Genomic DNA, 27,954 nt, shown 5'->3' on the forward strand with positions numbered 1-27,954 from the left:
TCAGCCCCGGCAACCGCACCAGCCCGCTGCAGCAAGGCCGGAAAAGGCCGGCTACCCCTTGGCGCCACTCTCCCCACACGCCGCCCTCGCCCTCTAGGCGATACCATCCCAGATGCACCCCTCCGGAGGACCCGAAATGGTGCCGTCCTCGGCCTCTGATTGGCTGACTCGGCGAGGGCGTGGCCTCCGGGGCCAGGTTCCGCGCGCTGGAGCCCGCTCGCCGCATTGCGAGCCGGGCAAGGAGCGAGCGCCATGGTGAGGGCTGGTTGTGGGTTGCGGGCGAGGCGAAGGCCGTGGCCTGGGCCCAGGCTTTGGCGCGGACCTAGGCCCAGCCGGTGTCTGCCTTGGGATCGGGGGCCCGGCGAACGCTGGGCCCGCGCTGATGCTCGAGCCCCGGCTTCCGTTCCAGGTGCTGCTGCACGTGCTGTTTGAGCACGCGGTCGGCTACGCGCTGTTGGCGGTAAAGGAGGTGGAGGAGATCAGCTTGCTGCTGCCGCAGGTGAGTGGAACCGGTGAGTTCGGCAGCCGGAGGGGCTGCAGCGCGGTCGGGCGAGTCCCCAGCGCAGGCCCCAGCATGCACCGCGCGTTCCCACGTGGTCGGCTGTGTGGAGTGGGGGTGGGGAACGGGCCTGGAGAGCTGTAGAGCCAGGGTCCTCGCCTTGGTTCATGACAAGAATAACTTTAGGAGCTTTTTTAGATAAGCCATTTCTTTTCCATTACGGACTAAAGCAGAACCTTGAGAGATGGAGCCCAGGCATCCCTGTGTTTTAAAAGCTTTCTAGGTGGTTCTTGGATGTGTCCAAGCCTGAGAACCTCGGCTTCACTGCGGTTTAGAGTCAAAATAGTCAAAGAGTGTCGGAAGGAAACCGCTCATCCTGTTTCTCCCACCCCAGGTGGAGGAGTGCGTGCTCAATCTGGGCAAGTTCCACAACATCGTTCGTCTCGTGGCCTTTTGTCCCTTCGCCTCCTCCCACGTTGCCTTGGAAAATGCCAACGCCGTGTCCGAAGGTGAATTGGCCACCCCGAAGTTTTAGGGGAGATAGGATATGTGATTCCTGCTGCAGTTCTCTTGGGGGATTTGTGATAAAAAAAAACGAAATGCTGTCATATTTAAAGCTATCTCTAGAATCGAGATTTTGTTTTCTTACGAGCATTGGGGTGGTAAATAATTCTTAAATGAAATCTTGGGTGGGTGGGGGACCCCGGTTTAAAGCCCATTTGTGCCCGAAGCTTGCCTAAACCCAGTCACCTGAAGGGTTCCCTGCTGCATCATTCATGTAGTTGAATACATGTAAGCCAAGAAGACTGTTCTGAAACAGTTGTGGTCCCAGGAGACAAATAAGATACTTGCTGCTTTTATCATGCTGGAGCTTGTGTTTTAAGCTTTATTTGTATATTCCAAACTGGTGCTGTTGGACCTGAGCCCTGTTCCTCCCCTAGTTGAGCCAGGCTTTGCAGTGATGACTTGTGTCTGTCAATCCCCTGAGTGCAGTCACTGATGTCTCCATGTCTCTGAGCAATGCCTGAAGGGGGAGGGTGCCTAGGCATGGCATCCCAGCATGCTCTGCAGAACCAGTTTAAGATCCGCTATCACTTAATCAGCTCTGTAACAAGACAGGATCCCTTCTATACTTTAAATGTCCTAAAGCATGTTAGTAAGCGGTGTTTTTTTACCTGGAGGTGTTGTTCATGAGGATCTTCGCCTGTTCTTGGAGACATACCTGCCATCCAAAAAAAAGAAAGTAGTCTTGGGAGTTGGGGACCCCAAGATTGGTGCTGCTATACAGGAGGAGTTAGGGTACAACTGCCAGACTGGAGGTGTGATAGCTGAGATCCTGCGAGGTGAGAACATCTGTGGCACTTATGCCATTCTTGACAAACTTGGCCGGCGGGGGAGGGGGGTGGCGTCCTGAAGGTGCTTAAGATTACTTCTGGAGGCCTTGCTTGCCTGATGGGTGCGGAGCTAGCTCAGGCCCTTTCCATGCTCATAGCCCTACCCTTCTCCAGGAATTCGCCTGCACTTCCATAATCTGGTGAAGGGTCTGACTGACCTGTCTGCTTGTAAAGCTCAGCTTGGTCTGGGACACAGCTACTCTCGTGCCAAAGTTAAGTTTAATGTGAACCGGGTGGACAATATGATCATTCAGTCCATTAGCCTTCTGGACCAGCTGGATAAAGACATCAATACCTTCTCTATGCGTGTCAGGTAAAGTACAGGGGCAGTCCCAGAAAGTGGGGTCTTTGGCCTGTAGTTTAGCTAATTTTGAATCCTTAGATCAGGTCTGGGAAGAACCAGGTGGGGAAGGGGTTTGGCCTCCTTGTGCTTACCACAGGCTGTGTTTTTGCACTGACTGTATAGAAAGGGGAGGCAGATAAAGTACCCCATATACACCTCAGCCCAGGCCTTGTGCCTGGTTTGTATTGTGAATGGGGCAACATGGCATTGAGGAGGCTTTAAATCTGACTGGTCCCATTTTTTCCAGACATGTAGTAGATAAGGGGAGATGTGGTAGCTGGTCTAGGGAGTGACTGTGGCTCCTTGCAGGGAGTGGTATGGCTATCACTTTCCGGAGCTGGTGAAGATTGTCAATGACAATGCCACGTACTGCCGCCTTGCCCAATTCATTGGAAACCGCAAAGAGCTGAACGAAGACAAGTTGGAGAAGCTGGAGGAACTGACTATGGACGGGGCCAAGGCCAAGGCCATTCTAGATGCCTCACGGTCTTCCATGGGTCAGTGCAGAGCCTGGCAGCCAGGTGTAACGTGTGGGGCTTTGAATGTCTGGTTCCTGCATTCACATTTGGTGTTCTCTAGGCATGGACATATCTGCCATCGACTTGATAAACATCGAGAGCTTCTCCAGCCGAGTGGTGTCTCTATCAGAATACCGCCAGAGCTTACATACTTACCTGCGCTCCAAGATGAGCCAAGTAGCCCCCAGCTTGTCAGCTCTCATTGGGGAAGCGGTATGTCATGGGGGGCTCGGGAATGTTACCATGTAAGTCTGCGCTGCTGTATTTTCTGACTTGCCATATCTTCCCTAGTTGTGCATGATGGGGAGGAGGTAAGCAGGGATTATGTAATTCTTAGGTCAGCAGTTTCAGCTTCTGACTTCTTTGTGTCTTTCTCCAGGTAGGTGCACGTCTCATTGCACATGCTGGCAGCCTCACCAACCTGGCCAAGTATCCAGCATCCACAGTGCAGATCCTTGGGGCAGAAAAAGCCCTGTTCAGGTACCAGTGAGGGCACCTGCCCACTTCAGGTGCCACTTCTGGTGCCCACTACTTGTTTGGGTATCACAGTGATGGCTGACCAGGGCCCCTGACCTATACAGACCTCTGCTATGGGGGTGATGGCCAGTCCTGGTGTCTGAGTGATTCCCAGGGCCCAGCAAAAGGGACCAAGCTTCCAGGTCAGCGACATTGATGCCTTTGTACCCCCTGCCTCTGGGAGCTGTGGGTTGGTGTGAGGTGGGGGAAGAGCCAATCCCAGCCTGAGACTCACTCAGAAGACTTGGGAAAGCGGGAGATAAGGAGCTGGCCTGACTATTGCAGTTGAAGTTTGATTTTACATTCTGCTGATCATTCTTCTCTCAGAGCCCTGAAGACAAGGGGAAACACTCCCAAATATGGACTCATTTTCCACTCCACCTTCATTGGCCGAGCAGCTGCCAAAAACAAAGGCCGCATCTCCAGATACTTGGCAAACAAATGCAGTATTGCCTCCCGAATTGATTGTTTCTCCGGTATGGGTGGGGGACAGAGGGCTGGGAGAGGGGGCCAGGGGGAGGGGAGGCTGACTACCTTAGCTTCTACAATGATGGCAATATTTTTCGTCAACAGCAGTTCACCCAGTGAGTGTTGATACTTTGGGTCTGAGTAAAGCTGAGGGTAGAGGGAATACTACGGCAGATGGGTAGTTCATCCCTTCTAGAGCTGACAGGCTTTGCTTACCCCCATACACATCCAGAGGTGCCCACGAGTGTATTTGGGGAAAAGCTTCGAGAGCAAGTCGAGGAGCGGCTGTCCTTCTATGAGACTGGAGAGATTCCACGAAAGAATCTGGATGTCATGAAGGAGGCAATGGTTCAGGTCAGTTTGGGCTTTGTTGGGCAGGAAGAACCACAGCTGACTGTTGGAAGTGATGAACTGTCTTAGCCTGACTTTGTAAAGTGGAGGCAAAAAACTGATTTAATGAGCCTGATCCAACGAGGTGGGGAAGGCAGCCTGCAGGGATGGGGCTTCCCGTCCTTTTCAGCACTGTTTCTCTGGCCAGGCAGAGGAAGTGGCTGTGGAGATTGCTAGGAAGCTGGAGAAACAGGAGAAGAAACGCTTGAAGAAGGAAAAGAAGCGACTGGCTGCGATTGCACTCATGGCTTCAGAAAACAGCGGTAGTACTCCTGAGGAGTGTGAGGTCAGTGGGCAGGTCAACCCCAGGTGAAGCTCCTTCAGCAGCCAAACAAAGGGTGTGATACCTCAAGCCATGGTCTTGAGTCCAGGCTTTTGGATTGAAACTTCTAAAACCATCTCTGTTGTATAGAAAAGACAAAGGTGCCGAGAGAACTTATTGAGAGCCCAGAGAGTTAGTTGTATTTCACACCTATTCCCGGGAGTCCTCAATCAGGGGGTAGTGTGAAGTCCTGCTTTGCCTGTTACCAGGTCTAGAGGTGGTAGCCTTATACAGTAGGGATGGGGCAAGGTTTTCAACATGCTAGCAGAATCCTCTTCCAGAGATTGCCAGTGAGTGCCCAGCTTGTTAACTTGTTTTAAGGGCTCCTCTGAAACCTGGCATGATGATAAAAGATTCTGTTCTGACTAGCTTCTTTTACTGAGTATGGTGGATCTTCTATAAGATAAACAGTGGGTTTAGATATTTTTTCATCACATGGTCTCCCTAGTGGTGATAGCCTTTGGGGTGAATCTGCAAGTCTTGTCCATACAAGTTTTTTAAATCCCAGAAATACTGAGCGATTCTAGCAGTGCTTCTACAAGTCTTCCTGCCCTGACTCCTTCGTCACTGATCCTGTGTGGGTGGGTGTGTTCATCCACTGGATGACACTGTTCTCATGTTCTCTCTCCCCTTTAGGAGACTGTTGAAAGACCCAGAAAGAAGAAAAAGCAAAGGCCCCAGGAGGCTCCACAGGAAAATGGAATGGAGGACTCATCTAGCTCAGTTCTCCCCAAACCCAAGAAAAAGAAGTCTCTTTCCAAGGCAGAGTTGGTTAGTAGTGATCTCGAGACAGCTGTCAGCACAGGTTTCCCCAAGAGGAAGAAATCTTGGCCGAAAGAGGAACCAGCTAGTGATCCTGAAGAGGTGGTTAACAGTAGCAGCGTCCCCAAGAAGAAAAAGAAACTTTCTTCCAAGGAGGAGCCACTCAGCAGTGGACTTGAAGAGGCTGCTGGCAGCAAGAGCAGTAGCTCCAAGAAAAAGAAAAAACTCAAAAAAATATCCCAAGAAAATTAGAATGGACAATGGATATTCCCTGGGGGGTATACCCAAGGTGACTTCCCAACCCATCTCCCAATAAAAACAAAAATTCACAAAAGTTGATACACATGTTTTATTGAGCACCTTACATGGGTGCAGGTGGGACCTGTGGGCGGGGCAGGGCAGCAATGACAGCCTCAGTGAAGTCGTGGCAGGTAGCATAACCACCCATGTCAGAGGTTCGAACCTGTGGGGGAGAACTGTCATCATAATCTGTGACCTGGACCCTACCCCTAAAAACCCCACCAGACAGTTCCCTAAGGAAACCAGACCCAGGGCAACCTAGGCTCTGCCCAGAAAGGTGACTTTATGGTCCGCTGTTTAGAGGTAAGTTTCTGGTCCAATGTACTGAAGGGATGTGTAGGTAGTATGGTCCTTGGGAGTTGGAAGGAACAGAGGGCTCTAGCCCCCATGGGGGTGCAGGTGGCCGATGACAGACTTGATGAAGTCAGATGTGGTGCTGTAGCCGCCCATGTCTCGAGTCCGTACCTACAGCCCCCACCAGTGGAGCAGTGGGGAAGAAAAGAGAGCCCATGAAGAGGGGTGCAGGATAGTGTGATGAAGGAAGCCCTTGATTTCAAGGATCCAAGAAGGTGACAGAAGGCCAGAAAGATGCTGCAGGAAAGGAGAAGTTTGTAAGCATGGACCTGCTTACAAACAGTGGGCCAGCACGCTCCCACTCTGCCCTCCTGGAGACCAGAACAGCTGCTGGAGCTGTGCTACTGCCTGGGGAGGGTAAGAGATGGGGCATGCCATGAAATGGTAAAATGCAAATCAAGGACAGGATGAAGCTGCCTTGGAGGAAATTCTGAGAAGGACCAGGTGGAAGGCAAAGGTGGTAGAGGAATGAAGATGGGACTCCCTGGTATGGAGAAACTGAAGCTGGTGTCTCATCCTGCCTGTCCCCCCCCATCCAGTGCCTCCCATACCCTCCTCTCCCCCCTGACCCCCAGAAGATGGCTGCGAGTTCTGGGTTAAGATAAATCCCATGAAAGGAGCAGTGGATGAAGCAGGAAGAGGGGATGGAAGATCCAGAAAATGAAACAGTCAAGGGAGGGAAAGACCACAGAACAGACATTCTGGGAACCTGGAGGAAAAGGAGACCTCAATTCAGGTTCCCCAGAGAGCAGTGCCAAGACCCTGAGCCCAGCAGCCTTTCTAAACATACCTTGCCAACTTTGATCACCTTCTTCACTGCGTCTGCGATTACAGTGGAGTGATACTCGAGACTGTGAATGTGGACAGGAAGAAACTTGAGACCCCCGGCCCCAACCAGAACTCCCTGACAGCACCCAGCCTCCCATGAGCCTACTTGAGATGCCGCAGCATGTTGGAGGCTGAGAGCAGCATGGCCGTGGGGTTGGCTATATTCCTGCCCACTGCCTGGGCAAATGGGTGCCTGGCGCCCTGTGGGGGTAGAGGCAGGCCAGAGTCATGAGGGTAGGCATTATGGAGAGACTGAGATCAGGGAGAAGCATTATGGGAGAGGCTGGGATCAGAGGGAGGGCAAACCAGGGTCACTAAGAAGAGGCACTGTGGGGCAGGGGGTAAGTAGGCAAGGATCACTCCTCAGAGGGAGTTGGCGAGAGGCATGGCGGGACGTGAGGCCAGGGAAGGGCAAGCAGGAAGAGTTGAGGGGAGAAGTAACTTCACTCACCGTCTCAAAGACTGCATACTCGGCGCTGTAGCTCTCCCCGGGAACCACACCAGCTCCTCCAACCAGACCAGCAGCCAGATTGTCAATAATGTTCCCATAGAGGTTGGGCATCACAAGCACATCAAACTGGTAAGGATTCTGTACCAGCTGGGGACAAACGCAGGCATGGAGGGGGGGAAAAAAAAGGCCACTGCCATCGAGTCAATTCCAACTCATAGGGACCCGACAGGACAGAGCAGAACTGTCATAGGTTTCTAAAGCTGTAAATCTTTACAGAAGCAAACTGCCACATAGTTCTCCCATGGTGTGTCTGGTGGGTTTGAGCTACTGACATTTTAGTTAGCAGCCAAGCTCTTAACGACTGCGCCACCAGGATTCCTTACAGGCATAGAGAAAGGAAGTGAATTCCACTCACTCCACACCCTCGCTGAGCACCAAGAGACTCACCTGCATGCAGCAGTTGTCTATGATCATTGTCTCAAACTTGATTTTGGGGTACAGTTCAGCAACTTCCCTACAGCACTGCAGGAACAACCCATCCCCAAGCTTCCTGTCCATGGGTGAAAAGGAACAGATTCAGCCAAGAGAGTGCAGGAAGCTACTTTCCCAGGAGCCCAACCCACAGCAAAGCCATGTCCCTCACATGATGTTGGCCTTGTGCACTGCCGTGACCTTGTTCCGTCCCTTCTTGGTGGCATAGTCAAAGGCAAACTTTGCAATCCGCTGAGACTTCGTTCGAGTGACAATCTTCAAGCACTCAATCACACCCTTCGCACTCTGAGCGAGGAGACAGAAGTATCTGAGTGACTGGGAGGGGCATGGTGGAGTAGCTAGGCCTCTCTCCAACCTCCATCCCTACCCTCCTGATTTCTCGGGCCTCACCTCATGTTCTAGAGAGCTGTATTCCCCTTCTGTCTGTTCTCGAATGATCACCAAGTCTAGATTGTTGTGTCGGGTCTTAAAGCCAGGAAGTGACTTCACATGGACCACATTGGCAAACAAATCCAACTTACGCCTGTGGGTGGTACAGAGCATTGGCACTGCACCTAGTGCCCCAGTGCCCCTTTGACCCACTGCCCGCTACCACCTACCTCAGCCTCATGTCATAGGAGGCTAGCTCCCCTTTATACTCCATCGGGGTGTGGATCTTTCCTGTGTAAAAGAGTCAGGAGCAGGGGCTGTAGGGGGCATGTCAGCACAAGCCAACCCAAGGCAACCCAGACCAGTATTCAATCCCCTCAGGGGAGTAATGCAACCCAGACTCCCCATCTCCCACTTCCAAATTAAAAAAAAAATACTGACCATTAATTGCCCCTGGGGCAAGGGGCAAAGGAAAATAATGAAGTTAAAAACAATTCATCTACTGCTTTATGTCTATTTAGGTTGAACCTTCAAAATGACCCTAAAGGAGGACATAAGGTTTTTTATTCAGCAGAGTCTATGTTGAAACAGTCAAGGAAGGATCTTCCCTAGGGCCTTCTGAGAGAACGTGGCCCTGCCAACACCTTGATTTTGGACTTCTGGCCTCCAGAACTGTAAGAGAATAAAATTCTATTGTTTTAAGCCACCAAGTTTGTGGTAATTTGTTACAGCAGGCCCAGGAAACTAATACAGACTTTGGTACCAAGAAGTGGGGTACTGCTGTAACAAATACCTAAACATGTGGAAACCGCTTTGAAATTGAGTAATGGGTAGAGACTGGAAGAATTCTGAGGCACAGAATAGACACAGCCTAAATTCTGGTGACAGCTGAGAAGGAAATCAAGAGTTGATGCTATAATGGGTTGAGACTTTGGAGGCATAAGGATAGGGTGAGTGTGTTTTGCACATGGGAGACATGAATTCTGGGGGACCAGAGGGCTGACTGTAGTGCATTTAATGGTGGCCCCCCAAAAATAGTATGTCTATGTCCTAACCCCAGAACCTATAAATGTGAAATTATTTGGGGGGGGGGGTCTTTGCAGATATAGTTAAGTTGAGGATCTCAAGATGAAATCATCCTGGATTAGGATAAACCCTAAATCCAATGGCCAAGTCCTTATAAGAGAAAAGAAGGGGACACAGAGACACAGAGAAGAAAGCCATGTAAAGACATAGACAGAGACTGGAGCGATGCATCTAAAATAAGCCGGAAGAGCCAAGGAATAGCCACCAGAATTTAGAAGAAGCGAGGAAGGATTCTTTCTAGAAAATTCAGAGGGAGTGTGGCCTTGCTAATTTCCGGCCTCCAGAACTATGAGAGAATAAATTATTTCAAGGCACCTAGTTTACAGTAATTTGTTATGGCAGCCCTAGAAAACTAATACTGTGAGTTAGATTCTGACAGGAAGCAGCAAAAAAAAAAAAAATTCTGGGCAAAGGGAACAGCATGAGTCAAAATAGTACATGTATTTAGAAACTAACACACTATCTGGTGTGGCCAAAGCATAGAACAAGTATCATGGAAACCAAAGCAAAAAAGCTGAGGGCCAGCTTATAAAGGACCTACTTTCCTATGCTAAAGCTGGGCCTAGCAAAGTCAAGCTGGTCTTTCCAAGAGAAGGGATGTGGGAGATGGTCTGCAAAAGCAAAACTGGAAACCAAGAAATCCAATGAGGAGATTAAAGTAGAGCAGCAGAAGGAAGACGGAAGAAAAAGGGTAGTTAAAAGTGGCATTCTAGATGTTGGCATCTCCTGCCTGGAGGGGAGATGAGAGGGTAGAGGGGGTTAGAAGCTGGCGAAATGGACACGAAAAGAGAGTGGAGGGAGAGAGCGGGCTGTCTCATTAGGGGGAGAGTAAGTGGGAGTATGTACCAAGGTGTGTATAGGTTTTTATGTGAGAGACTGACTTGATTTGTAGACTTTCACTTAAAGCACAATAAAAATTATATATAAAAAAAAAAGTGGCAGCCTAGAAAAACAATTAACAAGGCTTGAAGACTGATGATGTAGCCTGACAGACTCCAAACCCATAGAGCTTTCCTACATTCTCAGCTGACATGATCTCTGAACTCCTGGGCTCCCAACAGGAAGGGATAAATGTGCACAAATCTGTGGGGGGAGCTCTGGGAAGTCAATGTATTAGTATGTGAGGAAGGGGGTTTACTGAACGTTTGTTCATTTGATTTTAAGTGACACAAGGGAAGGCTACAAGGGAGCACACATACCAATGATGGCCACCTTGTTCTCCTTCATGGAACTCAGCACCTGCTCCAGCTTCTCCTCAGATGCTATATTCTGCACCTCACTGAGGTGGTGCTCCTGGAACTCCACCGGGACAGCAGCAGCCTTTAGGGGCAGATCCCAAAAATTGCTGGGTCAAGGTGGAGTAAATCCTTTCCAACCCACACCATTTTCTCTGCTGGCTTATGCCCCAGGTCCCTCACCTTGAACACCTCCTTGACAGCGTGCATCAGCTCAGGGCCCACGCCGTCTCCCGGCAGCATGGTCACGGGAAAGGCGCCCTCCACTCTCACGTCCTCACCCTGGGGGCGGGGTTAGCAAAGCTTAAGCTGCGGCAGGGGCGTAGGTTCTCGGGGACAGAGGAGGGGTGGGAGAGAAAAGCGGGGAGAGTAGGGAAGAAGCTGGTAGAGGGAGCCGCGAGGAGATGAGAGGGCTGTGAGAGAGACGCAGCCGGACTCGCGCTTACCTGGCTCCGCGAAGCAGCACCAGTCGCCGTCGAGGTGCCCAGGCCCCTCCATACCCCAGGATTCGGTGCGGCGACCAACGCCTGCGACAGAGACACACAAGCCCGTGAGGTCGGGCCGGAGACTGCCCCACCTCCTCAGGCCCCGAATACTGCAGTGACTCTGCCCTCTTAGAAACCCCCGGGGCCTCACTCGGGTCAGGCAGCGGACACTGCTCAGCGCCGCCATGATCTCCGGCGCAGGAAGTCGCGGGGAAGTGACGCCAGAGCGTGGCGCAGCCCAGTACGCGGACTTCCGGCCTGTCTTCAGGAGCCTGGAGGGTCTGCTGCCTCATTTCAAAAGTATCTGCCCTTGGCTGTTTTGCATTCTCTTTCATCTTCTTCTACTTACCACTCCTTTGGAGGCTGAGAGAGAAGGTCATGGGACACATAAGCACTTTGTCATTGCTTATTTTTAGTTATATTTAATTATGCTGAAATTTGATTTAGGAAATAATACTGGACTCATTATCCCCTGTACTTGAGCGTAGAGAATGTGACCCAGCTGGAGTTGGGCTCACAAGAGGTCACAAGGACTCAAAAGGACGCAACAATTGGGCCCTGAGATAAAGACAATAGATAATCTTAGAAAATATCTTCTAGGGAACCTTTCACATAAGCCAGAACACAAAAGACTTTCCACTCTTACCTTTTTTTATTAACATTTAGTGAATAGAAGTTTGTTGGAACAATGAAGACCCTCCTGACTGTCGTTACTGAAACCTGCACCAGCGATCCTTAAGGAAGTCAACTCAAAATGTAGGATGACAGTTTCTAGCCAATCTGTGAAAAGTTGAAGCTTTCAATGGTTTTGCCCATTTGTAGTGTTAATATATACTGATGACTCTGTAACATTCCTTGGACACTGGACAGACAGACATGGCTGTGGCAGCCATGCTTGTCCGTTTTCCCATTCTTGTTTATTCTGTAATATTCTCTGGACTTGGACAGATATGTCTGGCAGCATGCTTGTCTGTTTTCCTATTCTTGTTTATTCTGTAATGTTCCTTGGACTCGGGCAGACATGGCTGTGAAACGTGCTTGTCCATTTTCCCATTCTTCCTTACTCTGTATTATTTCCTTGGACTTGGGCAGACATTAGCTCTGGCAGTATGCTTGCCTGCTTCTCAACTTTTGTCTTTTTAAATATATGCTGAATTCTTTTTGCTTTACTATTTTTGAATATATGCCAAATTCTTTTTGCTTTACTGTACTTTGTGATGTTTTTCTCCTACAACAAACTTAAAAATGACATAAAAGGAGAATATGAGGTTTCATGTTTATCAAACAAGGGCCTCAGTTTAGTAAGAAGTTGAGTAACAATACTGAAGTATCTGTGCTTTTTCCTAATGTTTTTGTTGCTACATATTTGTCATTCTGTTAACTAATACTTACTAATACTATGTGTCAAGCACTAGAGGCGTTAAGTAACACTACACAGTTCATAGGAGAAGGTGTGTGTCTGGTTTCTCCTTCAACCGCCTAGCCTGCCCAATTGTGTTTGTTAGCTACTGTGGTGCAGTGAATTACTTAATATGGCCCTTCCAGCCATAATCTTTGTAACTCCCACAAAATGACTGGGGAGGACTATACAAATGAAATGCTCGTGGCCCACCAAGGGGATTAGATAGCTTGCTAATAATGTAAATAAGATGCATGGCACCCTTGTGGGGTTGTTGTTGTTGTTAGGTGCCACCCAGTCGGTTCTGACTCATAGTGACCCTATGTTCAACAGAAGGAAACACTGCCTGGTCCTGTGCCATCCTCACAATGGAGCCAATTGTTGCAACCGGTGTGTCAATCCATCTTGTTGAGGGTCTTCCTCTTTTTCACTCACCCTCTACTTTACCAAGCATGATGTCCTTCTCCAGGGACTGATCTCTTTTGATAACACGTCCAAAGTATGTGAGGCGTAGTCTCACCATCCTTGCTTCTAAGGAGTATTCTGGTTGTACTTCTCCCAAGACAGATTTATTCATTCTTCTGGCAGTCCATGGTATATTCAATATCCTTCACCAGCACCACAGTTCAAAGGTGTCAGTTCTTCTTCAGTCTTCCTTATTCATTATCCAGCTTTCGCATGCATATGAGGTGATTGAAAACACCATGGCTTGAGTCAGGTGCACCATAGTCTTCAAGGTGACATCTTTGTTTTGCACACTTCAAAGAGGTCTTTTGCAGCAGATTTGCCCAATGCAATGCGTCTTTTCATTTCTTTTTTAATTGTGCTTTAAGTGAAAGTTTACAGCTCATGTTAATTTCTCATACAAAAATTTATACACATTTTGTTACGTGACACTAGTTGCAATCCCTATAATGTGACAGCATATTCCACCTTTCCACCCTGGGTTTCCTGTGTCCCTCCAACCAGCTTCTGTCCCTTCCTGCCTTCTCATCCCACCTCCAGACTGGAGCCACCCGTTTGGTCTCATGTATCTGCTTGAACTAAGAAGCACACTCTTCACAAGTATTATTTTATATTTTATAGTCCAGTCTAATCTTTGTTTGAAGAGTTGATTTTGGAAATGGTTTTAGTTCTGGGTCAACAGAGCGTCCAGGGGCCATGGCTTTGTGGGTTCCTCCATTCTCAGTCAGACCATTAAGTCTGGTCTTTTTATGTTTATTTGAGTTCTGCTCCACATTTTTCTCCTGCTCCATCAGGGACTCTCTGTTTTGTTCCCTGTCAGGATGGTCATTGGTCGTAGCTGGGCACCATCTAGTTCTTCTGGTCTCGGACTGGTGGAGTCTCTGGTTTATGTGGCCCTCTTGTCTCTTGACCTAATATTTTCCTTGCGTCTTTGGTATTCTTCATTCTCCTTTGCTCCAGGTCCACTGGGACCAATTGATGCATCTTAGATGGCTGCTTCTAGCTTTTACAACCCCAGACACCACTCACCAAAGTGGGATGCAGAACATTTTTTTAATAAACTTTGTTATGCCAATTGACCTAGATGTCCCCGAAGCCATATAGTCTCCAGATCCCAGCCCTTGCTACTCTGTCCCTCGAAGTGTTTGGTTGCATTCAGAAAAATTCTTAGCTTTTGGTTTAGTCCAGTTGTGCAGACTTCCCCTGTATTGTGTATTGTCCTTCCCTTCAACTAAAATTATTCTTGCCTACTATTTTTTTTACTATCTAGTTAGTGAATTCCCCTTTTCTTCCCTTGTTACCCTCGTAATCATCAAAGAATGTTTTCTTCTGTGTTTAAACCTTTTCTTGAGTTCTTATAATAGTGGTCTCATACAATATTTGTCCTTTGCGACTGACTAATTTCACTCAGCATAATACTTTCCACATTCATCCATGTTGTGAGATGTTTCTCGGATTCATCATTTTTCTTTATTGTTGCATAGTATTCCACTGTGTGTATGTACCATTATTTGTTTTTGGGCACCTAGGTTGTTTCCATCTTTTTGCTATTGTGAACATTGCTGCAATGAAAATAGGTATGCATATATCTATTTGTGTAATGGCTCTTATTTCTCTAGGATATATTCTAAGGAGTGGGATTGCTGGATCATATGGTACTTCTATTTCTAACTTTTTAAGGAAGCACCAAATCGATTTCCAAAGTGGTTGTACCATTTTACATTCCCACCAGCAGTGCCTAAGTATTCCAGTCCCTCTACAACCTCTCCAACATTTATTATTTTGTGTTTTTTCGATTAGTGCTAGCCTTGTTGGGGTCAGAGTCTTTTGATTTCTTGACCGTTGCTTCCATAGGTGTTGATTGTGGATCCAAGTAAAATGAAATCCTCGACAACTTCAATCTTTTCTCCATTTATCATGATGTTGCTTATTGATCCAGTTGTGAGGATTTTTGTTTCTTGTGGGGGTGGGACCATGCAAATATGGTGTATGGAACCTTAATAAAGGAACTGGTCAGTTGTGCCATCCCACTAGGCTTAAAGGGAGACACGGAGAGAGGGAGAAGAGCTGTAACACCGAAGACAGAGAGAAGCAGCAGAACCAGGACAGAGAGGGAGAGCTGTAACACCGCAGATAGTAAGAAGCAGCAGCAGAGAAGCAGCGGCAGCAGAACCAGGAGACCAGCAAGAGACAGCGCAGTGGGCTTCCCGACCCACTGAGGGAGAAAGCTGAGTGTTTTGGGGCAGAAGGCTTGCTGGCAGAGTAGGGTGCCTCCAAGCACTTGGTGGAGCTAGGGTTGCCAACATGAAGAGCTAGACCTGAGCACCTTCCAGCCAAGGCTTACTGGTGGAGTGGGGTGCCTCTGGGTTCTTATCAGCAGAGCTGAAAGAGCTTTGTAACACTTGCCCAAGTGGGGCAGAGGCCAGGCTGAGGGCCAGGGAGGGACCTGCCTACAGGCACAGCTGAGAAGATGCTGTCCTGATCGAAATACTGTATCCTGAGCATTCCTGAACCTGAGTTGTAACCTGTTACTTCCCTAATAAAGCCCAAAACCGTGAGTCTGGTCTGTGAATTCTGTATTCCCATTGCAACAAATTATTGAACCCAGCAGAGAAGTACAGAGTGCCATGGGAGGGACGGTTGGTGTCAGAACTGGTAAAGATGGCGGAGAAAGGAGGCATGTCTAACCTCTCCCTCGTAAGAATCAGCCTTGGGTTACTGATTTTGATTCTCCTTCCCCCTTGTGAAGTTAGATGAGGAGATCTGACCTCAGGTAACATCGCCACAAAGTTACGGCAAAGCAAAAAGTAAGATTTTATTCAGCATGTGTTCCAAGAGGCCAAAGTGGAAAATGGACAAGCATGCTGCCAAAGCCATGTCTGTCCGAGACCATGCAACATTACAGAATCATCAGTATATGTTAACATTGCAAATGGGTAAAGTCACTAAAAGTTACACCTTTTTACAGATTGGCTAAAAACTGCTAAATCACCGTGATTCTATATTTTGAACTGTCTTAATAATCACTGGTACAGATTTCAGTAAGGACAGTCAGGAGGGTTTTCATTGGTCCAGCAAATCTTACTGTTTATGAAATGCTAATAGGAAAAAGATAAGAGTGGAAAATATGTGGGTCTTTTGTGCTCTGTTCATGGAAAGGTTCCCTAAAAGATGTTTTCCAAGATTGTCCTAAAAAAAAAAAAGATTGTCCTAGCTATTATTTTTATACCTCAGGGCCCAGTTGATATGTCCTTGTGAGTTCTTGTGAGTCCAACTCCAGCTGGATCACATTCTTTATACGCAAGGACAAGGAATAATGGCTCCAATTTTATCTCCTAAATCAGTCAGATGCCCCTGCCACACCATTTTTACAGCTACTGTTCCAACCCTGGTGGCGTAGTGGTTAACTGCTACGGCTGCTAACCAAAGGGCCGGCAGTTCGAATCCACCAGGTGGTCCTTGGAAACTCTATGGGACAGTTCTACCCTGTCCTGTAGGGTCGCTATGAGTCGGAATCGACTCGACGGCACAGGGGTGGGATATGGTCTGATTCCCTGCTGTGATGGTTGTTTCCCTACTAGTGACTCCCAGACTTGAAGTCTCCTGAGGAGGCCCAGAAATTAGTTCAAACATGTAAGTGTGCCTAAAGGGGTGATTTCGAATCTTTTTTTTTTTTTTTTTAATTCCAGAATGGTGCTGTTCACAAGTGGCACCTCTAAAAGCAAAATGCCACAGAAAGATTGGCCTAAGCCAGTGGATTCCGACTCAATGGTAACCCCATGTGTGTCAGAGTAGGACTGCCCTCCACAGGGTTTTTGAGAATGTAACCTTTCACAAGCAGATCGCGAGGCCTTTCTTCCAAGGCATCTCTAGGTGGGTTTGAACCACCACTCTTTTAGTTAGTAGTCACTGCGCTTAACCATTTGTGCCATCCAGGGACTCCAGCCCCTGGTAACCGCTAATGAACTTTTGTCTCTATGTATTTGCCTGTTCTAAACCCAGTGCCATTGAGTCGATTGGGTATTTCATATAAATGAGATCAGACGTTTGTCTTTTCATGCCTGACTTATTTTACTCAGTCTAATGTCTTCAAGATTCATCCATGTCATGGTACGTATCAGAACTTCATTTTTCTTTATGGCTAAATAATATTCCATTGTATAAATATACTACATTTTATTTATCGCTTCATCTCTTGATGGATACTTGAGTTGTTTCTACCTTTTGGCTATTGTGAATAAGGCAGCAGTGAACATGGTGTACAAGTATCTGTTTGAGTACTTATTGTCAGGTCTTTTGAGTATATACCTAGAATTGGAATCGTGGAGTCATATGGTAGTTCAATGTTTAATTTTTTGAGGAGAGCCTATATTTTTAACAGGCTCTCCCAGATAATACACACTGAAATTTAAGAACCACTAGCTAGGTTCTCTGTGTGATAAGTACATCATGTGTGTACCTCGTCAATCCAAAAAGGTGGCAGAGTATCCTCCCAGACCAAGGGAGGGGGTTCAGTGGTTCTGATCTCGGGGTCCAAGCACAGACTTTGTGCCTCCTTCTCTGTATTCATATAGGTGAGGAATTCTCCATGACAGTAGTAGAATAAGAAGATTAAATCAGATAAAAGTGTGTAAGACCCTTGAACAAATGAAAAGTACTATGTAAATGTAAGGCTATTACTAACATTATAGTTAATGTAATGTATTAATATATAATATTAACATAACATACTCCTCCATCTTCACTCATCTATCCTACGAAACAAATCAAAAACCGAGTGCATCATCTTGTCCCCTGTTTACTCCGTAGTCCCCACCTCCACATCGCTGTTACCATCCACCACCATTTTTCTCCTCCAGATATCTCTCTTTCTGATGAAGAAAAAGTGATAGGTCTTCCCCTGGCTTGGTAAGGGAGGGGTTGGCTGCTGCACATTCTCTGGCCACCATCCTGACCCCACATCTATTTTCCTTCTTCTGACGACTATCGGTAATATTTTTAGAACTTTTTACTGAAACATAGCACATAAAGAGCACATACCACACTTCTACAGCTCCTTGAATTTTTAGAAATTAAACATGCCTTTGTAACCGAAACCAGATCAAAAAAGAATATAACCAGCACTCCAGAAGCCCTCTCCCCTTGCCCCTGCCACTGCTATGTGCTCTTCCAGTCACTGTGCCCCATCAGTCACCGCTATCCTGACTTCTGTCATCAGAAATCAGTTTTGTCTGATTTGAACTTTATCTCAAGGGAATCATATGTTTCTTTTTTGTCTGACTTTTTTCACTCAATGTTGCTTGTGAGATTCACCCATATTGCTGCCTGTAGCAGTTTATTCATTCTCACTGCTGTATATACTCTGTTACGTGAATATACTATGGCTTCTTTATCCATTCAATTGTTCGTGAACATTTCAATAGTTCCCAATTTGGGCTTACTATGAACAGTGCTGCTGTGACTATTCTAATGCACAAGGGGTAGGATTTTGTCATTTTTGTCATCTCCTGGCTCATAAGTATTTTCTAATCGAATGAATAAAATTTATCCTTAACTTTGTTAATACATATTAATAAACTTTCTAATGTTGAGGCTTCCTTACATATTTAGGAAAACCCTGCTTGGTCATGAGATATTATTCTTTAAATATACTGCTAAATTGGATTTGCTAATATTTTATTTAAGTCATTCATATCTAAGATCTTAAAAGATCTTGGACTTCTCTTTTCCTTGCTTTTGCTGCCATCATCCAGTTTGGGCATCAGGAGTGAGAAGCAGGGCTTTGTAAAAAGAGACAAAAGCAGCTATGGCCCAAAGTGGACATGGGAAACATCCCTGAGATAGGCATTATTCAGAGAAGCAATCCGCCATTGGCCCAGACTGTCCCTGCACATTCTCACTGTGAATGCCAAGAATGCAAGGCCCTAAGTGCTCTTTTGAGCCCTGGTGCTGCAGTGGTTAAGAGCTTAGCTGCTAACCAAAAGGCCAGCAGTTCAAAATCCGGAGAAGCTCCTTGCAAACCCTATGGGGCAGTTCTACTCTGTTCTCTATAGTCAGAATCAACTCAATGGCAACAGGTTTGGTTTCTTTTGGTAAGTGCTCTTTGGCAAGGCCATTTCTCTGGCTCGCATTTGCAATGAGAAACCTTGAGGAATGAGGTAATACCTTCCTCCTGGACAAAGAGCAAGCTTGTTTATTTCCTGCTATAGAAGAGGTGGGTTCCCCCAAGCTCAGTGTCCCTCAGCTGTGACACAAGTCCACTGCATATAGAACATCTACTGGGTCCCTCCACATTGTCCCTGTGGGACTTAGGGAGCAAGGGAGCCAATGCAAACATTATGCATAGGCTGATTGCTGTGTCATGAATAATAAACCCCTTTACCTCTGACCCAGAAGTCTCATTTTATCCAGCATCAATGAAACAGTAAAAGGCTAATTATTCACTTATTAAAAAAAAAAAAAAAACCATTGCCATCAAGTCAATTTCTACTCATAGTGACCCTATATTTACATTCACTTATACCAAACTAAACCCAGTGCCATAGAGTCGATTCCGACTCATAGCAACCCTGTAGGACAGAGTAGAACTGCCCTGTAGAGTTTCCAAGGAGTGCCTGGCGGATTCGAACTGTCGACCCTTTGGTTAGCAGCTATAGCACTTAACCACTACGTCACCAGGGTTTCCCATTCACTTATTAAAAAAAAAAAAACCCAGTGCCATCGAGTCGATTCTGACTCATAGCTTATAAGTAGGGTAAATTTAAATCCCAGACTCTGACAGTTTTGACAGTAAGGCTGGGATGCTGACAGAGACGGCTTTCTGGAAGAGGAGAGACGAGGGTCCCATGGGCCAGATTACGGGAAATGAAAAGACTCCCTGCCATTCATTAGTGCATGCTCTTGCCCAAAGACTTAGGAAGATACATAGGGAAATAAGGGTTTCCCATGTACATATATAGGTTAGGCTGTGCATATTTTTACATAAATATTTGTAGGTACAGCATGTATATTCACATATATGTACATTGTATATTCATATATAATAGAGCACAAAGGGGGCACAGTCATAGAAGCTTCCTAGACACATCCAAACACCTTAAGGGACCGAGTTACTGGGGCTACAGGCTGGGTACCATGATCTCGGGAGAAAACTAGCTCAACTGGCATAACATAGTTCATAAAGGCAATGTTCTACATCCTACTCTGGTGAGTAGCATCTGGGGTCTTAAAAGCTTGCAAGCAGCCATCTAAGACACATCTATTGGTCTCATTCCATCCAGAGCAAAGAAAAATGAAGAAAACCAAAGTATGTAAGACGCAGTCTCACCATCCTTGCTTCTAAGGAGCATTCTGGTTGTACTTCTTCCAAGACAGATTGGTTCATTCTTCTGGCAGTCCATAGCGTATTCAATATTCTTCGCCAACACCACAATTCAAAGGCATCAATTCATCTTTGGTCTTCCCAGCCAGATTAGACAGGCCTATGAAACAAGAAATAACATATATGAGGATCATGCTCCTTAGATCAATAAAGTATATGAGACCAAATGAGCAACACCTTCCCAAATGTAAAGATGAGAAGACAGGAAGGGACAGGAAAACTGGACAAATGGAAATGGAAAACTGAGGTGGAAAGAGGAAGAGTGCTGATACATTGTGGGGATTGCAACCAACGTCACAAAACCATTTGTGTATAAATTTTGAGAAACTAAACTTTCACCTAAAACACATTTTTTTTTTTTTTTTAAATCATAAATGGTTTCTTCTGGAAAATAAAGTACCCTTATAGGTGGTGGGGCCTTGGGCCAATTCAATATACTGTTACTGTGTAAGCGGTATTGATGCTGTATCTGCTTGTACCGTGAATGTCCTTAAGTGTCAGAAAGGATTCACCCATTTAGGAACTGCCTTAGGCACTGGGTTTGGGTTATATGTAGAAAGGAGCCCTGGTGGTGCTGTGGTTAAGAGCTATCTATGGCCGCTAACCAAAAGGCCAGCCGTTTGAATCCACCAGCCGCTCCTTAGAAACCCTGTGGGGCAGTTCTACTGTGTCCTCTGAGTTGGAATAGACTCGACGGCAACAGGTTTGGTTTTGGTTTTATATGGAGAAAGGTGATTTCTGAACCCTCTCCGATGGTCTAAAAGAATCAGTACCCATTGCCATCAAGTCCAACTAGAACTGCCCTGTAGAGTTTCCAAGGACTGCCTGGTGAATTCAAACTGCCGACCTTTTAGGGTAGCAGCCATAGCACTTAACCACTACACCACCAGGGTTTCCAAAGAAACAGCAGAGACTTCAAAAGAAGAAACGGAAATCTGATCATTAAAGACTTAGACTGCTGGAGGCCTCAGAAAGGCCATTTTCCGGTACAACAGCGCCACCTGCCTGACCTGGTCGCCAAGTACATCCCTTTTTTTAAAAAGCAACCAACTAATCTATTATCAGGAACCTTGGTGGCATAGTGGGTGAGAGCTATGGCTGCTAACCTAAAAGGTCAGCAGTTTGAATCCACCAGACGCTCCTTGGAAACTCTTTGGGGCAGTTCTACTCTGCCTATAGGGTTGCTATGAGTCGAAGTCGATTAAACAGCAGTGGGTTTGTTGTTTTTGTTTTTAATCTATTTATCAAGGAGTCCTGGGTGGTGCAAGTAGTTAAGCGCTGGACTAGTAACCAAAAGGTTGGTGGTACAAACCAACCTAGAGGCACCTCAGAACTAAGGCCTAGTGATCTGCTTCTGAAAGGTCACAACCTTGAAAACCCTATGGAGTGCAGTTCTACTCTGCACACACAGGGTCACCATGGGTTGGAATTTATTTGGGAACGACTTGTGACTCTCCAATCTGACATCCCTATTTTGGGATAAGTCAACTTGGATTTGGTGGTGATCAAGGGAAAGGCCCACAAAGACTTATTCATCAAATTGAAATGGTATATTCAAGAACATGTTGACCTGGCCCTAATATTATTCTGTTTTATATGCAAAACTGGAGGCAACCCCTTTATGGGAAACTTTATTCCTCACTCCATCACCAGAAACAAAGCTGCTGGCTAAACAGGGCCCTCAAATCACATAGGTGCCCCTAAGTGCCTGAGCCTGGTTCCCTGGTGGGTTGGCTAAGTTGACACCTGGTGGTATTCATGCTCAACCTCAGTGCCAGCTATGCAGAACTGAAAGCAGACATGGTCACTCTGCTCGGTGGGCAGGACTCCAGCCAGTGCAGAGCCCTAGCCAATATTCCCCTTGATGAACCTTGCCACAATTTCACTGACTTGAATGTTGCCAACAGTCTAGCTGTCTGGTCTGCAAGACTGGCAGATTAAAGTCATCCATCTTTGGGGCTGTGAACTATGGAAACAAATTCAGCTGCCGATTGAACAGCCTGGGTTACTCATGGAGGTGCCTACGGTAAAGACCAATTCTCTGAGACCAACTGAAATCAAGCCTCTAATCCAAACTGCATTGCCCGTACCATCACCATCACTGCCTGATCCATCATCACACCAGATATGGCAACACATTCACCATCAGGGACTGGACACCAAGTCCATAGTCCAAAGTATATGTTTCTGATGCAGACAGAAGCCACCACAACATTCCAGACTTGTGACTCTGCCAAAAGTTGGATCATTTGCCTCCCAGTAAAGGAGGACACATTACACAGTGTATTACCCCATCTGCTCCTGGAGGATTGACTATATCAGACCGTTGACCCATTCTTTGGGTTATTGTTGATGTCTCACTGCTGTCGACACATTTTCAGGTTATGACGTTGCTGCTCTAGTCTGATCAGGAGAACTCTGGCCACCCCATTGTGGCCCTTATACACAACAACGTGAATAAATCTCACAGACTTAATGGTGCGTGAGAGAAGATAGATACAAAAAGCTGCACAGGGTATGGTGCCAATTATATGAACTTCAATAATGGGAACTAACTTATGGTGTTAGAAGCAAGGAGAGGGGTTACCTCTGAGGGGCATGTATTGACTGGGAGAAGGCATGAGAGGGGCTGTTGGGATATTAGATAAGCACCTTATACATATAAATGTATCTTGTGTCTTAACCTGGATGGTAGTTATATGGCTGTATACTGAACCCATTGCCATCGAGTCCATTCCAACTCATAGCAACCCTATAGGACAGAGTAACTGCCCCATAGGGTTTCCAAAGAGCAGCTGGTAGATTGGAACTGCAGACCTTTTGGTTAGCAGCTGAGCTCTTAACCACCACGCTACCAGGGCTCCATATGGGTATATACATATTATAAAAATTTATTGGTGGGTACAAGCAATAGTTGTGCACCTTACTGTATATAAGTTTTACCGCAATATAAAAGCAAATAAATAAGTTGGAAAACTTTTTAAAAGAATAAAAAGTACAGGTATTGGGCCAAATTGATCATCCATATACATTTTACCCACGTGAAAGAATCTTGCCAGCAAAAAGAACTACCCACATACAGCTTGGCACAGAATATGATGCCCCATCGTCCAGCACTCTTGTTCAAGTGAGGGGGGACCTCAGCGACTGGGACCCATACAGGAGTTTGCTGAAACCAGCTTGCATAGGCGCTAAAGTTTTGATGCTAGGTTGGGAAGGAGAAGGAATTGGGAGGGTTCTTTTTTTACAAAAAAAAAAAAAAAAAATTATAAAAACAAGGTATATAGAACCATGCAAACACACTGCAAGGAGCTCTGGAAGGACTATCATTGGGTGCTGTTACAGCTTCAGGTTACAAACCTGCAGGATCCTCTTTGAAAGCGGGAGGATGGACACAGAAGGCAAAATAGCATGAAATGGACAGGCCCTGCTGCACTGAGGAAAATGCAGTTGACTGGCTGCCTTTGAGGATGTTTGTGGCTGGGAGGGGTGTGGACATACAGAAATAATGAGGGGGCATATCCATCCTTTGCCCATAGGTCTTTCAGAAGATTGAAACATGACTCTCCTGCCGGAGTGTCCACCATTATGGCTCTCATTGTGTTACTATCAAAACTGAGTAACTCAGCCTAGATGCGGGGAATGGGGTGGATCCTAAAGCAAGACTAACACCTGTGGAGTGGGATTTTCCTGATGCAGGTGAAGAGAGCTCAGAAGTCAAAAGGGAGGAAGGCCAAGGACTGGGGCGTGTCCACCAGGCAACCTTCTGGAATGGTCCTCCCCCGCCTTTTTTTTTCTTCATGGGACTATATGAATAGCCGTATTTAGTGTGTGCTTTAAAAAAAAAATTTTTTTTTTTTTTTTTTAGTATTTCTATTCCTTCTACATTTGAATTCCCATCAGGGGACTTGACAGGAAGGGGAGTCAAGTGCCTGCCTGACATTCTGGGGCCTTCAGGGGGCGATACAGCCCAACACACAGCCTGGCCAGGCACGCCACAGCCTAACGCACCACTTTGAATTTGTTTTCTATGCTCTTGCATCCCTTATGGAAGACAAAAGAATGGAATAGTTTTGCTGATTAAAAAACATTGTTTTAAAGCCAAGGCCTAAAGAAAACTTCCGAGCCCCTTGGCATGGCATACTAGGTGCCAGCGTGATGCTCCAGATGCTAGAAACTTCCCCCTTGAAGCAAATGCACCAACCCACTCTGCTATGCTTTACATGTGCTGATCCTTCCACTGAGCCACCCTTCCCCCTAGGGCTCAGGCTCTCCTTCTGTACTCGTCCCTGCTTCTTTAGCACCCAGGTCACTCTGGAGCGGACCCTGGAGCAGCATTGAGTGTCTGCAAGCCTCCCACCACCAGGCTGTGAGCTCCGTAAGGGCATGGCCTGTGTTTTATTCTTTGCTTATTCTCCAGCACTGGGCACATGGCAAGAGCCCTTCCCAAGGGCATGGACATGAATGCCTATGACACATGAAGGAGAAAGAGGAGGTCAGAGGCTCTGGCTGGGGATCTGGGGTGAGCCCCTGCTTGGACCAGACAGGACTGGCATTCTCGGCCGGTTTGGACTCAACCTCAATCTGTCACCATCACTCCTCCAGTTCTCTGTGGCCATAGTCACAACAGGTCCCTAAAATCCCTTTCTCAGGGAGAAGCTGCAGCAGTTTGAAATGTGACATTTACCAAAGGTATTAAATAATGCAAAAATAAAAGCACGCACAAAAAGTTGCAGGAAAAAGGTTTCTGACTAGGTTTAAAGCAGAGATTCTAACCTCTGACTCCAAGGGCTGACCCAGAATTTGCTCATTGGCCTTCTACCTGCTGGGCCCAAGGGGTGCCCTCATCACCCAGAGGCCTTGCCCCTTGGTTCAATGGCTCTAACCCAGAAGCTCTCCGGGGCTGCAGGCCCCAGGAAGCCTCGAACACCATCCTGGTGTGTCTCTTTCTATCCCATGTGGTTAGAAGAGAATAGAAACTCACACAAGTCCAGAGTTCCTTCCAGTTTATGACTGAGCCGTAGCTCAATGTCACTTTCCCAGGTTGGCCAGTTAGGGTCATTCTGAGCACCTCTCCCTCAAATCTACTTTGGAAAGAGCCTTCCAGAACCATGATCATTTGCAACACCAAAGCACTTCAATCATCATGAAAAGGAAGGTAGACCCCGTTGCCTCCCAGGGAAGAAAGGTGTGCTGAAAGTGAAGGCATTCCAGCGGGAGGTAAAAGCCAGAGTAAAGGTATGGAGCTGAGAGCACAGAAGATGTGTTTGGGAAATGGTGACAGTTTCCCTGTCAGATGAGCAAGAAACGCACACAGCAAGGGAGTGGAGGGCAGGCTGGGAAGGGAGGTTTGGACCAGGCATCAAAGGTTCTCAAATGCCCCTAAATTGAGCCGGTCCTCTTTTGGGCGCAAGCAGGAGAGACATTTGAAAGTTTCTAAGCAGGTGATGGCCTAATTCAAGCAATACTTTTAAAAACTTTTGGCAGGAGGATGGAGGATGACAGGGAGACAGATAGGAGGCAATGGCCAGAACTGGGGCAGAATTCTCCTCCCAGCCAGAGTAGAACACAATGGAAGACATGACAGTTTTACTGTTAAAGACATTAGCTGTAGGCACGGGGATAGGGAGAGGAACATGGGAAGGAGAATCTGTGCAAGACCTGACAAACAGGTGGCATGGGGGCAAGGCGAGGAGATTATCAGAGATGCCATGGATAGACACAGGGATAGACAAATGGCCTGGGCATGTGGATGAAAGGTCCCACCCTGGGTCCACAGGCAGAGCCACTTGTAATGAGGACCCTCCCCACTCCCAGGCAAGTGCTCCCCACTTCCCCAAGGTCAAGCCCAGTTTTGTTCTCACCAGCTGTTCCCCTCAGATGGCCTCTGAGGCTGTGATGGAGCAGGAGTTCTCTGAGGGAAGGAGGCGAGAAGGGAGCACAGCAGCCTAAAGGTCTGCTCAGAGGGTAAGGTAGAAACAGTTTGCTCTCACCGTGGCGGATGGCTTCCCAGCTGCATGGGGAGCCCACTGCTGCAGGAAGGTCAGAGAGCCTGGCCTGGGATCTGACAGCAGGAGCAGGTGAGTTGGAAGGGAGCCTGATCATGAGGGTTTGGGAGTGGCTTGCTGGATGCTGGCAAGGCATCCTCAGATGGAGATCTCCAGTGAACCTTCTCAGGAGGGGCAGCCATTGAAGAAGGAGGCAGGTACAAGGGAAGGGTTCTTTTTAAGAATGGGGAGGTCTGAGCAGAGGAAAGAGGGAGGATCAAGATAAAACCAGATGATTGTGAGCAACATCAGTGTTAGAGCTGGGACCAACCCAAGAGGCCCGAGTCCAAATCCTTTCCCAGGGCAGAGGAGACTGGGTGACAAGACTGAGACAAGGGCACGAAGGGGCTGAGAGAGCTGGCAGGGTGCTACCAAGATGCCCGTATCCTCTCCACCAAGTAAGGCAGAGTGCTGCTGGAAATTAGAAAGCCAGAGGTAGGTCTTAAGGTTGCAGGGAGGGGTGGAGTAAGTGTGGAACAGTTTGGGGGAATTTCTCTAGAGTAACGCTTCCCAAATGTAATGTGTACACAAATCACCTGGGAGCTTGTTAAAATGCAGGTTCTGATTCCGCAGGTCTGGGATGGGGCCTGAGATTCTGTATTTTTAAAAAGTTCCCAGGTACTGCTGGTGCTGCTGGTGCAGGTACCACACTGTGAGGAGCAAGGTTTTGGAGAGTCAGATGAACATAAGGAGATAGAAAAAGTGATTGATGGAAGAATTCACCTTAAGAAGAGACCTGTCTTTGATAATTCCATTTAGGGTAAAACCTGAGACCTTGAGGAGTCTGGGTGGGAGTGACACTCCCTGCAGGTGATGGTGGTGGGGGGAGGACAGATAGGAAGGATGGTAAAGAGGAAAGAGGTCAGGAGAGGAGGTAAGGGAACCTCTAGGGTGGTAAGAGGCCAGGCAGCACCCCTGAGAGCCTTCATCTGGGCCAAGGTGGCAGGACACTAACCGAACACTTGGAGGGTGCCCAAATGAGGATGGGAGTCAGATGGGGAGGGAAAGTGATACTCCAGGGGTGGCTGAGAGTGAAAGCAGAAGGCAGGGGCAGGAAAGTGCTGGACTCATTCTAGGCTTGTTGAAAGCCTGGCCAGGACACACCAGGCCAGAATGTGAGAGAGAAGCAGCAGAAATGGCTCTGCCCCATGGTCAAGGGCAGACGTGGAACTAACAGAAGAGGAATGAGATCCGAAAGGGGGGGACGGCTGGGGAGGAAGAGGGGCTGAGCTGGGCTCCCACTGGACACTTGCTACCGGAAATCAAGAGGTTTCTGAAGAGGACATGTTAGTATCGGAAAGGCTTTAGGTTTAGGCAACCCAGGGGCAGTGAATAGGGATGGGGGTTGGGGAGAGCTGCTCAGCTTATTTGGGGCCCCAGCCTACGACCGGAAAAGGTTTGAGTCCTAGGCTGCGGTTAAACCGAGGTCAAGTTCGCCAGGAGAAATGCGGGCGAAGAACACAGAGTCAAGGGTTGAAGGCGTCAAAGTTAGCAGCAAATCCAGGAACAAGGCATCAGCGTGGAGAGTACGGCAGGCACTTGGGGAAGGGAGACTAAGCCACGAAGACGCCGGAGCCTCGTCCGGTGGCGACGGGGAGGCAGTAGAGGTTCCAGAGCGTGGCGTGGCACGCTCCTCCGGCTGCGGCTGGGCTCCCTCGCCGCGCAGCCCCGGATCCTCCCTGCTCGGGCCTCCCTGGCCCTCGCCGGCCCCTCCAGCTCCCTCCCGCGGCCTCAGGCAGGCCGCAGCCCCCAACCTCGGCGACCGACTCGCCAGGGTCCGCCCCGCCGCCGCGGCCCGGGCCCGGCCGCTCCTCCCCCGATGATGTCACGTCCCTGGCCGCCCCTCGGCC

The 27,954-nt window shown here is 47.6% G+C and overlaps 2 protein-coding genes and 5 non-coding genes across 10 annotated transcripts; 6 read left to right on the forward strand and 1 right to left on the reverse strand.

The window, feature by feature from the left end:
* The first annotated feature begins 179 nt into the window (after window positions 1-179).
* NOP56 (NOP56 ribonucleoprotein) lies at window positions 180-5,543 on the forward strand. The gene is made up of 12 exons (XM_049869527.1): window positions 180-255; window positions 410-499; window positions 894-1,008; window positions 1,681-1,842; window positions 2,008-2,206; window positions 2,546-2,733; window positions 2,816-2,967; window positions 3,134-3,234; window positions 3,598-3,746; window positions 3,971-4,092; window positions 4,277-4,414; window positions 5,087-5,543. The coding sequence occupies exons 1-12, from the start codon at window positions 253-255 to the stop codon at window positions 5,462-5,464; spliced, it is 1,797 nt and encodes a 598-aa protein (XP_049725484.1). The 5' UTR covers window positions 180-252; the 3' UTR covers window positions 5,465-5,543.
* On the forward strand, window positions 1,453-1,520 carry LOC126067887 (small nucleolar RNA SNORD110). The gene has a single exon (XR_007515499.1). It is a non-coding gene; the product is annotated as a small nucleolar RNA SNORD110 (small nucleolar RNA).
* LOC126067880 (small nucleolar RNA SNORA51) lies at window positions 2,312-2,441 on the forward strand. The gene has a single exon (XR_007515492.1). It is a non-coding gene; the product is annotated as a small nucleolar RNA SNORA51 (small nucleolar RNA).
* Window positions 3,296-3,380, forward strand: LOC126067886 (small nucleolar RNA SNORD86). The gene has a single exon (XR_007515498.1). It is a non-coding gene; the product is annotated as a small nucleolar RNA SNORD86 (small nucleolar RNA).
* On the forward strand, window positions 3,813-3,883 carry LOC126067879 (small nucleolar RNA SNORD56). The gene has a single exon (XR_007515491.1). It is a non-coding gene; the product is annotated as a small nucleolar RNA SNORD56 (small nucleolar RNA).
* LOC126067877 (small nucleolar RNA SNORD57) lies at window positions 4,137-4,207 on the forward strand. Its single transcript, XR_007515489.1, has one exon. It is a non-coding gene; the product is annotated as a small nucleolar RNA SNORD57 (small nucleolar RNA).
* IDH3B (isocitrate dehydrogenase (NAD(+)) 3 non-catalytic subunit beta) lies at window positions 5,533-27,398 on the reverse strand. Of its 4 annotated transcripts, none has more exons than XM_049869530.1 (13): window positions 26,641-27,398; window positions 20,004-20,157; window positions 10,774-10,854; window positions 10,511-10,609; window positions 10,292-10,412; window positions 8,237-8,297; window positions 8,028-8,160; window positions 7,789-7,922; window positions 7,593-7,695; window positions 7,146-7,292; window positions 6,801-6,895; window positions 6,657-6,717; window positions 5,533-5,675 (listed from the first exon to the last, which is right to left on the reverse strand). In XM_049869530.1, the coding sequence occupies exons 2-13, from the start codon at window positions 20,058-20,060 to the stop codon at window positions 5,574-5,576; spliced, it is 1,194 nt and encodes a 397-aa protein (XP_049725487.1). In that variant the 5' UTR covers window positions 20,061-20,157; window positions 26,641-27,398; the 3' UTR covers window positions 5,533-5,573. The 4 variants fall into 4 exon arrangements, with proteins under 4 accessions (XP_049725487.1, XP_049725489.1, XP_049725488.1 ...); XM_049869531.1 differs by having other exon boundaries at window positions 5,582-5,977; XM_049869532.1 differs by lacking the exons at window positions 20,004-20,157; window positions 26,641-27,398 and adding an exon at window positions 10,964-11,046.
* Window positions 27,399-27,954: the final 556 nt, after the last annotated feature.

The sequence above is a fragment of the Elephas maximus genome, chromosome 25 (assembly GCF_024166365.1).
Source record: "Elephas maximus indicus isolate mEleMax1 chromosome 25, mEleMax1 primary haplotype, whole genome shotgun sequence".
Lineage (NCBI taxonomy): Eukaryota > Metazoa > Chordata > Mammalia > Proboscidea > Elephantidae > Elephas > Elephas maximus.